The sequence below is a fragment of the Carassius auratus genome, chromosome 30 (assembly GCF_003368295.1).
Source record: "Carassius auratus strain Wakin chromosome 30, ASM336829v1, whole genome shotgun sequence".
Lineage (NCBI taxonomy): Eukaryota > Metazoa > Chordata > Actinopteri > Cypriniformes > Cyprinidae > Carassius > Carassius auratus.
The window spans coordinates 9,572,196-9,587,171 of record NC_039272.1 but is presented as its reverse complement, the minus strand read 5'-3'; the positions used below and the strand labels follow the sequence as shown (position 1 = coordinate 9,587,171).

The window sequence follows — 14,976 nt, the reverse complement described above, 5'->3', positions numbered from 1 at the left end:
AGTTCCAGACGGTTCTAATGTGCTAGCAGAGATGACAGAGTAAAATGGTTCCTGCTTTTTCAATTGAACGTTATTTGATGCAGGCAGGTGTTTTACTCATCTGGGCTCATCCCTGGAGGAGCATGAGAGTAAACATAACTAGCTGCATTCAGTGTTTGAAGCTTGACATTTACCTCATCCTCCCGTTTCAGAAACATTAACACTAAACTGTCTTCAAGAGGGTTGGAATGGTGGAAAAACCAACCACCTGAAAATAAAAATTATTTTCTGAGGAAACAGGGAGATGGCATTTCAAATCACACGACTAGCACAAACAACAGCAGCTACTTCAGTAATAACAAGTGCTAAATACTCACACTAGCAAAGATATGGTGTCATTCCAATGATTGAGTGAAGTAACATCCAGATTCAGGAAAAGGAAGCACAGTAAAACTCAAAGAGTTGTAAAGATAGTTTATTAGATACATTAGAGTATATTATTTTTACAGGTCTGTTAAAGATAACACAGACAGGCAGAAACGGGATGTCTACTTGGCCGACCTTCTAGTCCTTTTGTCCCAGGAAAAGTTTGCTCCATATGACTTCACTCTCGGCTTTGGGACCCTCTTTTCTGTTATATCATAACTCCAACCTGTAAAAATAAACAGGCCCACAGTACGGTCAGCCAAGTATATCTTAGAGGCTGGATTTGGGAGATGTCCACTGCTGCTGATGTGCAGTGTAAACACCAGGCCGGAGAAGACAGGGTGAGGATAAATGGGAATCTTTATGCCACAAACACAAACACAGCTCCTTTTCAAAGCGGAGCATCGGCTCCCTCAAGGGACATTTTTGGATGCAATTCTGATGGGATGATTGTAGTGTTTAAAAAATATGCTTACGATAGTGGAAAAATGTTTAAATGGATTACCGTTCTTCTCTGCGAAAGCGATAGCATCCTCCTTAGTGCTGAACATAAGCACCATGTTGGACAGGGGGTCTGCCCTGGATTGGGAATAAAACCCACTTCAGACCACTGGATTTTTTTTTTGGCAGGTCAAAAAGCATGATTTATGATGTTCACTCACGTGGAGGCCCAGCCCATCAGTGGGTTTTCCCAACGTTCCCTTGTATCAAAATCCATCTTCCACTTTTGGGTATTTTTGACACCAGACTGCATGGCATTGCGGGCGGGCACAAAGATACGGACCTTGCGGGTCTTAATATGCTCTTCAGGAACGCCAGTCAAAGTTGTGATGTCCTGGCAAAATGAGGGAGACGAGAGAAGAAAACTTTGAGTGCATAAGGCAAATCTTTTCATCAAAATCCAAGCATTAATGTGTGGTTTGCCAAAAATAATGATTCACATTTATGCTCTCATAAAAAAAAAAAAGCTATGCTGTTTTCCCAAAGGGCATAAAAGCCAATTTTTTTTTTTTTTTTTGAATGCAGACGCGTACTTGTCTAGACAAGCTCATTTCTCACACTCTCAAAATACATCGAGACAGTCTACTGTCTGATCCTCACCGCAGGTCAGAAACCTGGGCTTTCAGGTGTGAAGGTGAAAAGAACTCTGCAAGCTAGAAGTGAATATTACATTAAACTTAAGTGGTCGCTCTGAGCAGGTGAATCATTCAGGGCATCAGTCTGACTTTTTCTACTGGCAACGATATGATTCCAGAGTTGTGCCCAATTTATTTAAACTAAGTTGATAAAACCCATCAATACTAGGGCTGGGGGGTGGGAATCAATTTATCAAACTGTTAAAAACTAATTACACAAAAATACTACATTCATTTACCATATATGGCAAACAAAAATTGTTTTGCAACTGAAAACTATGAATCGAGTAATTTACAATGAAAAACAGGCATTCCCAGATGTCCTTGCATGAGATCACATTTGATTATATTTGATCAAAATAATTTAGTTTCTTCATTTTTTTTTAATCATGACTTGGTACAGTACGATGTTTTATTTTACATATTTAGTTTAGCTGTTCAATGTTATATTATAGTGTTTCATGTTACCTTGATGGTGTTTTGTCTACATAAGAGCACTGATCATGTTTTATATGGCTATTTATTGTACTGCCTGTATTAGCACTGTGGTTATCAGTACATTTTAATTCAAAACATTTTAATAGTTTTAGTATAATTAAGTGAAATATACAGTTATAAGGTGTAAAATATGCCATTCCACATTGTCACCATACCTTTTTTTTTTTTTTTTACAGTAGTCCTGGCAAACCAAAGGATATTTTTATGGTGTACTTAATCATCAAGTTGAATTTCAATCTAATTGATCAAAACTTTTATTCTACCAAGATCAATCTTCTACTTTAAGTCTACTTTTTTTTTTTTGGCATGAAAATGTATACCGTGCTTTTTATCCTGTATATGCCACTGAACTGAACTCACTCAACTGCACAGTATCAAAATTAATATTTTTGTTTATGTAGTGTTGTTCAAGTTAGTTCCATGTGTCAGTCTTTCTAAACTACATTTCAATTAATCCGTAATGCCATGGCCCTCCAAAAATGAATAAATGTAACCACTGTAGTCTGAGTCACTACGAATGACTCTTATTGAGCCAGTATTTTTAATATAACTAAAACATACCAAAACAACTGCTCATGTTTTTTTTTGTTTTTTTAAGAAGGTTATCTGAAAAATGTGTGTGTGACATGCTGCACGGTCCCAGACTCCAGTGTGGTGCTGCTGAGCTGAAGGAGACCGCTGAAAGGCAAAGAGAGCCCAATTCCTTTGGGAATTAGCGCGCAGCAATGGGATGTCGGCAACAACACACAGACAAACCTCCCAGCAAGCAGCCACCCAAGGTTGTGAATCCTACAAGTAGCTCCCCTTTCAATGCAGGAACTTCACACATTTCAATGGCCATTACAACTTCAAAGAATCAAAATTTTCATCATTGTCTGTCATCTGCCACTTGATTCATATAAAAGAGGTTCTTTAGCATGAGCTGCGAACAAAAGGCAGCCAAACACACTGACTTCTACAAAGTCTTCACGTGACACTCGAGCAGGCAGGGAAGAACATACAGTACCATACGCTCGGTTTCAAACAGGGCGACTTTAGTGAACGGAGAAAAAAATATGTTCGACTTCGTAATGAGCAAGACTTATAAAACTTTGTCAAAGATGACTTTAATAGCTAGCTCTGATCCACACCAGTAACTTCGTGACAATAAAGATTAAGAAAAATGTCAGAACTTTTCATGATGTGCATCTAACCTTAGAATCAAATTCAGTTGGCTTGAGCATTTAAATGGCAAATATCTCAAAATGACAATGAATCTTTTTGTTGAAAATGTTCAGCGCAAAGGGGTCTCGTTCAAAGACGCTGCTGAGCTGAATGATAATTAGTCTAAACAGACATGGGAGACTTAATTTCAATGTCTGATGAACACACAAACAATTCTGGTTGAAGAGAAATATGATTATTAATAATAAATAATATAATATTACATAATTAGTTATGTTCCTTCAGGCTGAATAAGATAATAAAACACTTTTTTGGTAATACCGAAAAAAACATGCCCTTGTCCTGCGAAATAAGAGAAAGAAAAAAAAAAGGCAAAAAAAAAAAAAAGTAGTCTAGACTTAGTCTTGCCTGCATACATTAGTACAACAAAAACTACGAGGGTGATCTACACAACAGACAAATGCACAATGGCCCATAGACAAAGCGAGCGACTGTGCCTTAAATATGGTGCTTCAAGAAAAAAAAAATTAGGCCAGAGAGGGATCACAAAGGAAAACACTGCACTTTTCTCCTTGCATGTACAGGAAGCAAAATGAGAACTATGAAGTTTGACAGTTCTGTATTCACAGAGGCCTTCAATACCTGTATGTGCAGACAGAATGCCAGGCTTAAGAGCGAGGGAGAAAAGACTGGCAAAGTCTCCGTCACGTGAAAGCGTGTCTATATTTTTGACACCTCTGGCTCCTCTGTGAATAAAGAGCATGGGAGCCCTTTCAGAGCGGCAGACTGTGGGGCCGACTGCTTGAATTAGCCCTGTGTGCAGCTTGGTACAGCCAAGTGTGGCCGACAAGACTGATACCGAAGGTGTAAACAAGTAAGAATTTGCCTTGTGAGCAGAATTTTTTTTTTTTTTTGCCGCTTTGTGAGTTCTAAATGCACTGAATCTTAAATTGTGCTTGTGCAAACAATACAATTTTTCATTTCTGAAGTGACCTTTCAGAAGAGCTTTCTTGACGGTTTTGCGCAAGCACTGATATTCAGACGTGGACTACTGATCTGTGTCGTCACACACATTCAACAGCAGATTCATACACTGTCTGCCATTTCTAAATAGAAAGGGGAACACACCAATGACTCGTACTGTACATGTGTGGCCTACTGGCTTGTTTTAAACTCAGACAGACAATAATACATAAAAATGTGGATGGAAAAGATATTGGAAGGTTACAGGTGGAACTCTCAAGGACTTCCGAAGGCTGTAGTGTCCATACATGTATATAAATCCAGTTTTCATTTCAGCATATGGAATAATAATAACTACTCCATCACTGTTCCAGTATAACCCCTTCAGAATCACTGTAGCTGAATTCGCATGATGATTAATAAAGGGGAAAATAGAGAGAAAATAAGAGCTGAAATAATTAATGACCGAATCTGCTCAAAGACATTGAGAACTACAAATATAAAGGTGACTTGGAAAGACATTACCGCTTGGTGTGTATACATACATGTAAATGCACTTTCTGGGTAAAAAAAACTAAAACATTTGTGACCAATAAGAGATTATCCATATAATAAACAGAGGCGGGCTAGTAATATAAACATTTAATGTGGATTCCCTCTTCAAACAAGAATGAAAATGAGCTTTGTGGATCAGCTGACATTACATGGTTTCTTCCGTGTTTAAACAGAACTGAAAATAAACAGAAAGCAAAACACAAAAATATCCCAATAAAAAAAAACATCACTTTTTAGCACAAAAAAAACAAATGCCATTCTTTATACTTATTTACAATTGTGTTTAAAGTTTTACCACAAGTAATATAATTTTTTTATTCGTCTTAAATTTAATATCGTGTGATTTACTTCTTTAAAAAAAAAATTTTTTTTATTAAAAAGTCTTATTAATTTTTTATTAATTTAATTAATTTCAACAGTAGTAGCAGTATCACATACATTCTACTAAATATTTATATTTCTAGCACAATGCCATTGTGTAAAAAATAAAAATGTATTTTGACGGGTTGCTGTGAATACCTTCAAATTGACACTGGTTTTACTCAAATGAAATGATAAAATGCTTGTTGAGTGGAGTGAAAATGCTTGTGAAGTGAGTGGAGTGAAAATGCTTGCTTGTGAAGTGAGTGGAGTGAAAATGCTTGTGAAGTGAGCGGAGTGAAAATGCTAGTGAAGTGAGCGGAGTGAAAATGCTTGTGAAGTGAGCGGAGTGAAAATGCTTGTGAAGTGAGCGGAGTGAAAATGCTAGTGAAGTGAGCGGAGTGAAAATGCTTGTGAAGTGAGCGGAGTGAAAATGCTTGTGAAGTGAGCGGAGTGAAAATGCTTGTGAAGTGAGCGGAGTGAAAATGCTAGTGAAGTGAGCGGAGTGAAAATGCTAGTGAAGTGAGCGGAGTGAAAATGCTAGTGAAGTGAGCGGAGTGAAAATGCTAGTGAAGTGAGCGGAGTTGAAATGCTAGTGAAGTGAGCGGAGTGAAAATGCTAGTGAAGTGAGCGGAGTGAAAATGCTAGTGAAGTGAGCGAAGTGAAAATGCTTGCTAGTGAGCGGAGTGAAAATGCTTGCTTGTGAGTGGAGTGAAAATGCTTGCTTGTGAAGTGAGTCGAGTGAAAATGCTTGCTTGTGAGTGGAGTGAAAATGCTTGCTTGTGAGTCGTGTGAAAATGCTTGCTTGTGAGTCGAGTGAAAATGCTTGTGAGTCGTGTGAAAATGCTTGCTTGAGAGTCGAGTGAAAATGCTTGCTTGTGAGTCGAGTGAAAATGCTTGCTTGTGAGTCGAGTGAAAATGCTTGCTTGTGAGTCGAGTGAAAATGCTTGCTTGTGAGTCGAGTGAAAATGCTTGCTTGTGAAGTGAGTGGAGTGAAAATGCTTGCTTGTGAAGTGAGTGGAGTGAAAATGCTTGTGAAGTGAGTGGAGTGAAAATGCTAGTGAAGTGAGTGGAGTGAAAATGCTTGTGAAGTGAGTCGAGTGAAAATGCTTGTGAAGTGAGTCGAGTGAAAATGCTTGTGAAGTGAGCGGAGTGAAAATGCTTGTGAAGTGAGTGGAGTGAAAATGCTTGCTTGTGAAGTGAGTGGAGTGAAAATGCTTGTGAAGTGAGCGGAGTGAAAATGCTAGTGAAGTGAGCGGAGTGAAAATGCTTGTGAAGTGAGCGGAGTGAAAATGCTTGTGAAGTGAGCGGAGTGAAAATGCTAGTGAAGTGAGCGGAGTGAAAATGCTTGTGAAGTGAGCGGAGTGAAAATGCTTGTGAAGTGAGCGGAGTGAAAATGCTTGTGAAGTGAGCGGAGTGAAAATGCTAGTGAAGTGAGCGGAGTGAAAATCCTAGTGAAGTGAGCGGAGTGAAAATGCTAGTGAAGTGAGCGGAGTGAAAATGCTAGTGAAGTGAGCGGAGTTGAAATGCTAGTGAAGTGAGCGGAGTGAAAATGCTAGTGAAGTGAGCGGAGTGAAAATGCTAGTGAAGTGAGCGAAGTGAAAATGCTTGCTAGTGAGCGGAGTGAAAATGCTTGCTTGTGAGTGGAGTGAAAATGCTTGCTTGTGAAGTGAGTCGAGTGAAAATGCTTGCTTGTGAGTGGAGTGAAAATGCTTGCTTGTGAGTCGTGTGAAAATGCTTGCTTGTGAGTCGAGTGAAAATGCTTGTGAGTCGTGTGAAAATGCTTGCTTGAGAGTCGAGTGAAAATGCTTGCTTGTGAGTCGAGTGAAAATGCTTGCTTGTGAGTCGAGTGAAAATGCTTGCTTGTGAGTCGAGTGAAAATGCTTGCTTGTGAGTCGAGTGAAAATGCTTGCTTGTGAAGTGAGTGGAGTGAAAATGCTTGCTTGTGAAGTGAGTGGAGTGAAAATGCTTGTGAAGTGAGTGGAGTGAAAATGCTAGTGAAGTGAGTGGAGTGAAAATGCTTGTGAAGTGAGTCGAGTGAAAATGCTTGTGAAGTGAGTCGAGTGAAAATGCTTGTGAAGTGAGCGGAGTGAAAATGCTTGTGAAGTGAGCGGAGTGAAAATGCTTGCTTGTGAGTCGAGTGAAAATGCTTGCTTGTGAGTCGAGTGAAAATGCTTGCTTGTGAAGTGAGTCGAGTGAAAATGCTTGCTTGTGAAGTGAGTCGAGTGAAAATGCTTGCTTGTGAAGTGAGTCGAGTGAAAATGCTTGTGAAGTGAGTCGAGTGAAAATGCTTGTGAAGTGAGCGGAGTGAAAATGCTTGTGAAGCGAGCGGAGTGAAAATGCTTGCTTGTGAGTCGAGTGAAAATGCTTGCTTGTGAAGTGAGTCGAGTGAAAATGCTTGTGAAGTGAGTGGAGTGAAAATGCTTGTGAAGTGAGTCGAGTGAAAATGCTTGTGAAGTGAGTGGAGTGAAAATGCTTGTGAAGTGAGTCGAGTGAAAATGCTTGTGAAGTGAGTCGAGTGAAAATGCTTGTGAAGTGAGCGGAGTGAAAATGCTTGTGAAGCGAGCGGAGTGAAAATGCTTGTGAAGTGACTCAGAACAGTTCTGGTGATATTGTTTATGTATTTATGTCCTAACTGCGACAGCAGATGCTGAAATTACTGCAAGCATCTCGCGCTTCAGTCTATGTAGTAAAAAAAACATTCATTTTTTCACACAGAGACGTGCAGAACATGCAGGATTCATATTTCAACCAACTTTTGCGGCTTAATATTTACAGACACTGGCCCATATGGAGATTTGATTTGGTTAATTTATGCTAACTTTGACAAATTCGGTGACTGTTCATATTAAAATGTAAGTTTCATTTTCAAGACTGGATTTTGAAATTCCATGCATGTTTTCTGCTTCGCAGAAATCATAGCGCTGTTTGCGTCAAGAACCAGGTTGACGGGGTACTCGTTACCACCGGTACTTACAGAAACTACTGTGACATTTTCATTTTTTAGTAACGACTTGGTACCGAAGTACCAGGTTTTTTGACAACACTAGACCATAATGATTTGATTGACACAAACATACAAAAAAAGTTAGTTTTATTAATTACCAAAGGAATGTCATTTTTTATTAGCCTTTACTACACTGGGTAGCCTTGTCCATTGGTTATTATAACACTTTAAATGAGCTGAAAACCAGTGAGTAATCCGACAATGGATGGGTGATCAGAGGGTGAAAAGGCAGTTCCTTCTAATAAAAAATTAATTAGCAAGTAATAAACACAAAACAAAAATAGCAAACAAGAGTTTGGATTCGATAAATATTAATTCTCACACATATAGGTCACAAAATACAGACATTAATACATTTACAGATATTTTGCTTAGAACTGTTTTCCAAAGTTGATGATTCTGCGCCCTAGACCAACAGTAGACAATAATTAAAGGAACAAATTATAATTGTACAAAACAACAGGAACCAGCCATTGAACTCATGAACTCATATATGAAAAATATAAATAATAATAAAAAAAAAAAAATTCTAAGCAAACTACATTACTTCCCAAGTTAAAAGCATAACAAATAACACTGAGGATTCACAAAGGTGTTTGCTAAAATAAGTAACAGCTCTCCAGGAAACCCCTTCTGACCATTTGTATTGATTTCGGTCATCAATCGTGGAAACTTTCTAAACAAAACACCAATTACAACTATTAAAAAAATAATAAATGAGTTTCACCTCATATAATTATTATTCGAGACCAATCAGCTACATTAGCATTCATATTATTAGACTACGAGCAGCAGGGAAAAATGTATTGAGCCAATTTGGAAGAGCAGAGTGTGAGGAAATGAAGTGAGGAACACAGTGTGCACTCTACAGCCGGTGCAAGTCTCCTTCCTCTGCCACACAAAAGTGCTGTCGGGCACTTTAAAGGTTACTTTCTCAAGTGTTAAGCAAATGAAATACCGTTTAGCAACTAATACACAAAGCCTCTTGTCAGATCCTCTTCAAAGAGCCATGTCCTTTGACCTACTTGCCGGCCTTGGTTTTTTTTGTTTTTTCTCGGACAAGCACCTGGTATGAGCGGACAACTAGACAAAACAGACACTTGAGATGAACGCTGAAGGGAAAAGGAGGAAGGGGGAGGAGAACGGAATCACGGCTGGATCTTGAATTCAGTCTACCTTGGAGCTCACCGGCACAATGATACATGTTTGACAGCTACTTCAACATGTTCATTCAATTTACAGCTCTGGCTAGACAGAACGCCTCTCTGGCTTGCAATTAGGTATAATTTCACTGCTGTTTGCATTTATTTTCGTATGCTGGATGGTTTGCAAAAACATTTCAATATACATGCAAATATGGCACTTTCAATAAATGACTGTGTAATTTCTACATTAGTAGGAGCAGCAATCGAAATAGCAAAATAATGACAATCAAACAGGTTTTCTGAACACTATCCGCCGTCTGAAACCAAACAGACTCCATTCTAAACTCACACCATTGGTTGAGCCACTGTTGCGCTGTTGGGCTGATCAGGATGCTCAAACAAACAAGGCAATGTTTCATAGCAGCACAGAGCCATACTGATTACGCTTTTTGTGGAAATACAAAAGGATTTTTAAATGTCTCTTCATTTTAGATGATAATAGGAGACATTATTTTTACAATAAAAAAATTAGTGCACCAAAAAAAGCGCCTCATAAAGGGGTTTCACAAGCAGCTATAAGGTCCTCTTGCAGTTCATTCAGAAAGCTCTGGGTATATGAGCTCCGTGTGAAACTCTGTGTCACTGGCCAGCCATGCAGGCTTTCTTGTGGCCCAGCATGCTTAATCAAACTGTAATTACTAACAAAAGCAAGTCAGTGCAGGCACCAGATGGAGAAAGCGCCAGACTCCATCACAATCACGCAGGACCTTAATTACCGTCATTTGCAATGCCACACATTTGACTGCACTGCAAAGTGGCACATTTGCAAGCACTTTCACTAGAGCTCGAGATTTTCATTATTTTCCTTTTTTTCAAAATGATATGTTTGAAAATAATTCAAGAATGCTATTATAAATTAATTTTCTTATAAAATTGAAATCATAGAATAATTAGTTTCATAACAACTTATGCACCTCCATAATAAAAAAAAAATGATCAAAGCTGTAACTAACATAATTGAAATCATATCATTCATAAAAAATAAAAATTGATTTTGAAAAATAAAAAAATATTGTGATGCATTTTGATGATAGTCAATACAGTTTTATATATTCTACACAAACAGGATACAATACGTTTAGGAATGAATGCCACACCACAGTATAGGCAAAAAAATGATACCCATTATGTGTGAACAACCAAATCCTCAATGACAGAAAAAAAAGTGTCTAATTTAAAACAAAGTAAATTTTAAAGTACAAAAAAAAGAAAGAAACAGGCAAATAAAAAATAAAATAAAAAACGGTTTATCAAATCAACAAACAATATAAACAATAACATTGTATAACTTATGTATTTTATTATTATAGTAAGTATCAAGTATAATAAATGCATAGTTACTCAAACACTTTTAAAATTACATTTTGCAGCCATACAATTCACCATCAAATCTGATTTGAGAAAACCAAAACCTGAAAGGATTATGATTATATATATATATATATATATATATATATATATATATATATATATATATATATATATACACATACACATATATATCTGTGTGTGTGTGTGTGTGTGTATAAACCAAACACTAACGAAGACTGTCTGTGCTGAATTCAATGCTCTTTGTTATGCCTTCATCGTTTTAAATTCTTCCTGGTCAACACATCTTCATGTTTCAATGGTAATTTACAGGCTAAACCATGAAAATTAGAGATCCAAAGAAATGTCTTGTAGAATTTATTAAGGGTCAAATAGAAAAACACATCCAGGTGACCCAAAATAAATTCTACATTATACTTTACATATGATCTACATGCCATATTCACAAGTTGCAATCTGCAATCTTGTGTAAGTGTTACATTACCACGTCTGCAAACTGTCTGATTACATCTACAACAAACATGAAAATCTCATATAAGAAGGCTCTCTAAAATGTCTTGAATAAGACAGGTAGTCCTTGCCACATATCTTGCTCAATGGGCACTTGCTCGACTGAGAACAACAATGAAAGCTCTGTGGCCAATTATAAAAGGACAGCCGCCGTCTTCCTGTGAGTCTGCTACTGTCAGACTGTTTTTTCCCCCCTTTTTTCTTTCAATCCCTTCTTTTTTTGGGAGGCCCTTTTGCAGCTTTACTTTAGAGTGGCCCCTACTATTAAATGAGAGCCCTCAACCAGGCGGGGTGTACTTGCCCGCTCAGACACAATCAGAGATAGTCTGAGTCCACCCAAACACCCCACTCTGCCAAACCCGGCCCACACATTCAGCCAGCTGAGTGTCTGAAGTCTCATAGGTAAACAAGGTCATTATTGTCTCACAAGGACATGAAAAAAACAGATTAGATTTCATTTCAGTATAGATGGATTTTGTGAAGGACATTTTTGAGAATATTTAACTGTATAAAGCATGCTAGTATTCATACAAAAAAAATTAAAATAATATTATATATTTAATTATTTGGTTTCCAACCAGTGCTGTAGAATTTTAAACTTTACATAACTACAAAAGCAGAGAATCGTGACCCAGTACAAACACAGTTCAAAAAAAGGCCACAGAAAAGCACAGCCAATGTTCATACCAGTTTTCTCATCCACAGTGATGAGCTGGGATCCCTGTCCCTGTGGTTCTGCCAGCCCTCCATACTGACGTGCTTATTGACCTGCAAAACAGGAAGATGAATTTTAAAAAATAATAGAGATAACAAGCCAAACCACACACAAACAAAAAAAACTTGTAGTTAGGTACGAACAACGGTACACGTAAAGTGTTCTGAAGGAGGGGGATGTGTGTCAAGAGACGGGGAGAGAGGAAGCCACACAACTCTCTCCCTCGGCCCCCATTAATTCTGCCTGCTGAGTTTCTGGCAGGCTTCGCCAGTTAGAAACAAACAGCCATTGGGGTCGTCCTGCCAGTCTAACAGTCACAGCCCTTTGAAATCAAACCGTAACTGGTTACTGGTGTGTCATAAACATACAATAATTCTGAATGTTTAGTGACAGAAGCGCTCACTGATTTCTCATTCTGATTTTAAAGTCAATCACAAATGGCCGGCAGGTGAGGAAATGTAAAGCTGCTTGCAAATGTGTGACCCTCTCTGTGAATCCAGGCTAAAGTCTCAAAATCTAATTCTGAGGAGATAACAAACACAAAGTTGGATTTCAACCAGTAATTTTCACTATGATTTCAATCTTTGACATGGGCCTTACTCGGTCAATATTAAAGATATCAAGGTTACATTTTCACAGAATGATCTTTATCTGATGAAGGATGATTAATGTAGAAAAGACTTTAGCTGGGTTTTCATTTGGATTCGAATGACCGACTCTTTGAGAGGAGACCACAAACCTCCTGTCAAATTGAATATTCATTAAACACAGGCAGAGTGAACTTCTGTGTTAAATTGTTTAGAATTATGTTCCTATATAACTAGTGTATTGAAAAAAATATACATATTTTCTTTAAACAGACATTTTTTCATGTATAGACCTAATATGTTATGCAACCAAGAGTTATGTTTAGAACCTAAATTTTATGAATGAAAAAATTATATTTCTCTTCATTTCATTTGCAAAATAAGAAAGACAAAGGAAGATCCTGGATAAAAAGAGTCTGACAGCATTTTAAGGTACTGTGAACACCTGACAGATTTCAGCATTGTGCATATAAAATATATATTCTATAGTTTGACATTTTATTGATAGACTGAAAATCATGTGTAGAAAGAGGTCACACTCAAACCCAGATTTCCCATAAGCATGTGACTTCTAATTATGATCATAATTATTCCTGAGAAAGAACTGACTTGTGCAGAACCTACATCATCTGACTAGATTTTATTTGTTTTATGTTAATGGATACTATCAGATAGAGTCAGCACCGTGCCTGCTGGCTCCTGATCTGATATCTAGACAGGAGAAAGATGATGTAAGATTAGATCAATCTTGAATTAAAAAAAAAAGTCTAAAGTTAATCGGGACTAGAGGACAGTAGCACTATTTTCAACATGCACAGACTACATAGCTGGTCAATTAAAGGTCCTGCAAGGTGATATGAGCATTCTATATTTAGACTATATAATAAGTCATAGGTATTAACCCAAAGGTTAACCTCTCCGACAGTGGTTCTCAAACCTCTCCATGAAGTAGCCCCAGCCCTGCACATTTTGTATGTCTCCCTATCTTTCACACCTGATTCAACTCATCAGCTCAGTAGTGAAGACTGCAAGACCTGAAGTTTGTGTGTGTCAGATATAGACAGACATACAAAACGTGCAGTGCTGGAGGTACTTCATGGAGAGGCTTGAGAACCCCTGCTTTACGAGATTTAGATTATAGTAACATAATGAAGGGTCTGTATTTTCGTTTATACAGAAGGTCAGTGGGCTAACCTTCACACAAACCGCTAACGTATACCTTACCGTTACAACCACAATGACTTCTGAAAATATAAACCAATAAGTTACACCTGCTCAGAAAAATTAGAACGGTATTTATCACTAAAATTTGTCGGTTTCATTTCTATCGGTTACAAATGACTAACAACACGCTATACAGGAAACAACTTTTACCTTTAAAGGCTGGACAATACTATCTGTTATTGTTCATCACACACACATCTTTTAAGAGAGGATCAATAGATGCCACTCTGGCTAAGTTAGTTAGCTAACCAGCTAACAGTAACGTTAACTCTGAACAAACCGAGCATTGTTTTTTTGCACGTATAAATACAAATGCAAAACAATTATTTTAATTACTGGTTTTACCTGGCAGGCTTCACAAATGTTTTTGTGACTGAGTTAAGAGAGATTATTCGGCTTAAACCAAAGAATGACATTGAAGACGCCATGTTGACATGGTCTGTGCGCTGTACGGCAACACACAGCGTCCAAACTCAAGCGATGCGTATTTCTTCTCTTGATGAAGGGAGCGTCCAAACTTTTGAGGTCAAAGTGTCTGAAATTCTCTGGGAACTTCAAGTGGAAATTACAGCAACTCAGGGGGTGTCTGTTTCTGATACAGAGGCAACGACTCTTTCTAACACCTGAATTTGATTTCGCGCTGTTTTGTGTGGTTGCATCATTTGCCCTAGTTAAGGAGCTTTGGCTCAACCAAAGCGAATGGGTAATAACAACTACATTTTCCCCATAATTTAATTCATTACATCAGTTTTAACATTTGCATGCATTTTAACATGGTTAAATCACCAAATGGTGATTTTATTTTAGTTAACACAACACCTGTTGTAGTAATGGTGTTTAGTGACTGCTGATTATGAGGGCAAAAAAACATTTCTGTTGTTCAGAAATGTCATAAAAAAAACAGCTTATAACACATTGAAAACACTCAAATATAATGGAAAAAATGGAATTTGAATGACTGTAATTAGTAAGCCTCACATTAAAATTGATTCTAAAAACATGAAGCTTAATGTATGAATGTGAAGCATGTCATTTAATACACACACAAAGCAAAATATACATAAAATAACCTTCATGCTTTCTCTTTTACTTTTAACTCTATTTCCTCCAAATATCTAGCCACTATATCCCAACAAAAGGGGGAAAAAGGCTTTATAAAAGAAGAAAAAAGAAGCAAGCATTCATGGCATATCCCTTAATTTGAGTTCAGATATATGAACTTCAAAGGCTCTCTCTAGATGGGTTGATTTCCTCCTCAGTTCACAGGACTGGACTGAAGCAAGACAGCCCTCTCTTGGGACTTCAGGCATGCCACAAC

General features: G+C 37.7%; 1 protein-coding gene across 1 annotated transcript; it reads right to left on the bottom strand.

Moving 5' to 3' along the window:
* Positions 1-436: 436 nt before the first annotated feature.
* On the bottom strand, positions 437-14,160 carry LOC113049136 (NADH dehydrogenase [ubiquinone] iron-sulfur protein 4, mitochondrial-like). The gene is made up of 5 exons (XM_026211196.1): positions 14,004-14,160; positions 11,820-11,900; positions 1,068-1,240; positions 911-984; positions 437-631 (listed from the first exon to the last, which is right to left on the bottom strand). The coding sequence occupies exons 2-5, from the start codon at positions 11,880-11,882 to the stop codon at positions 528-530; spliced, it is 414 nt and encodes a 137-aa protein (XP_026066981.1). The 5' UTR covers positions 11,883-11,900; positions 14,004-14,160; the 3' UTR covers positions 437-527.
* Positions 14,161-14,976: the final 816 nt, after the last annotated feature.

Coding starts and splice junctions, on each gene's coding strand:
- LOC113049136 (XM_026211196.1), bottom strand. CDS start 11,882: ATGGAGGGCTGGCAGAACCACAGGGACAGGGATCCCAGCTCATCACTG. Junction 1,241..11,819: donor CACTGTGGATGAGAAAACTG/GTATGAACATTG, acceptor TCATTTTGCCAG/GACATCACAACTTTGACTGG. Junction 632..910: donor CGCTTTCGCAGAGAAGAACG/GTAATCCATTTA, acceptor TTATTTTTACAG/GTTGGAGTTATGATATAACA.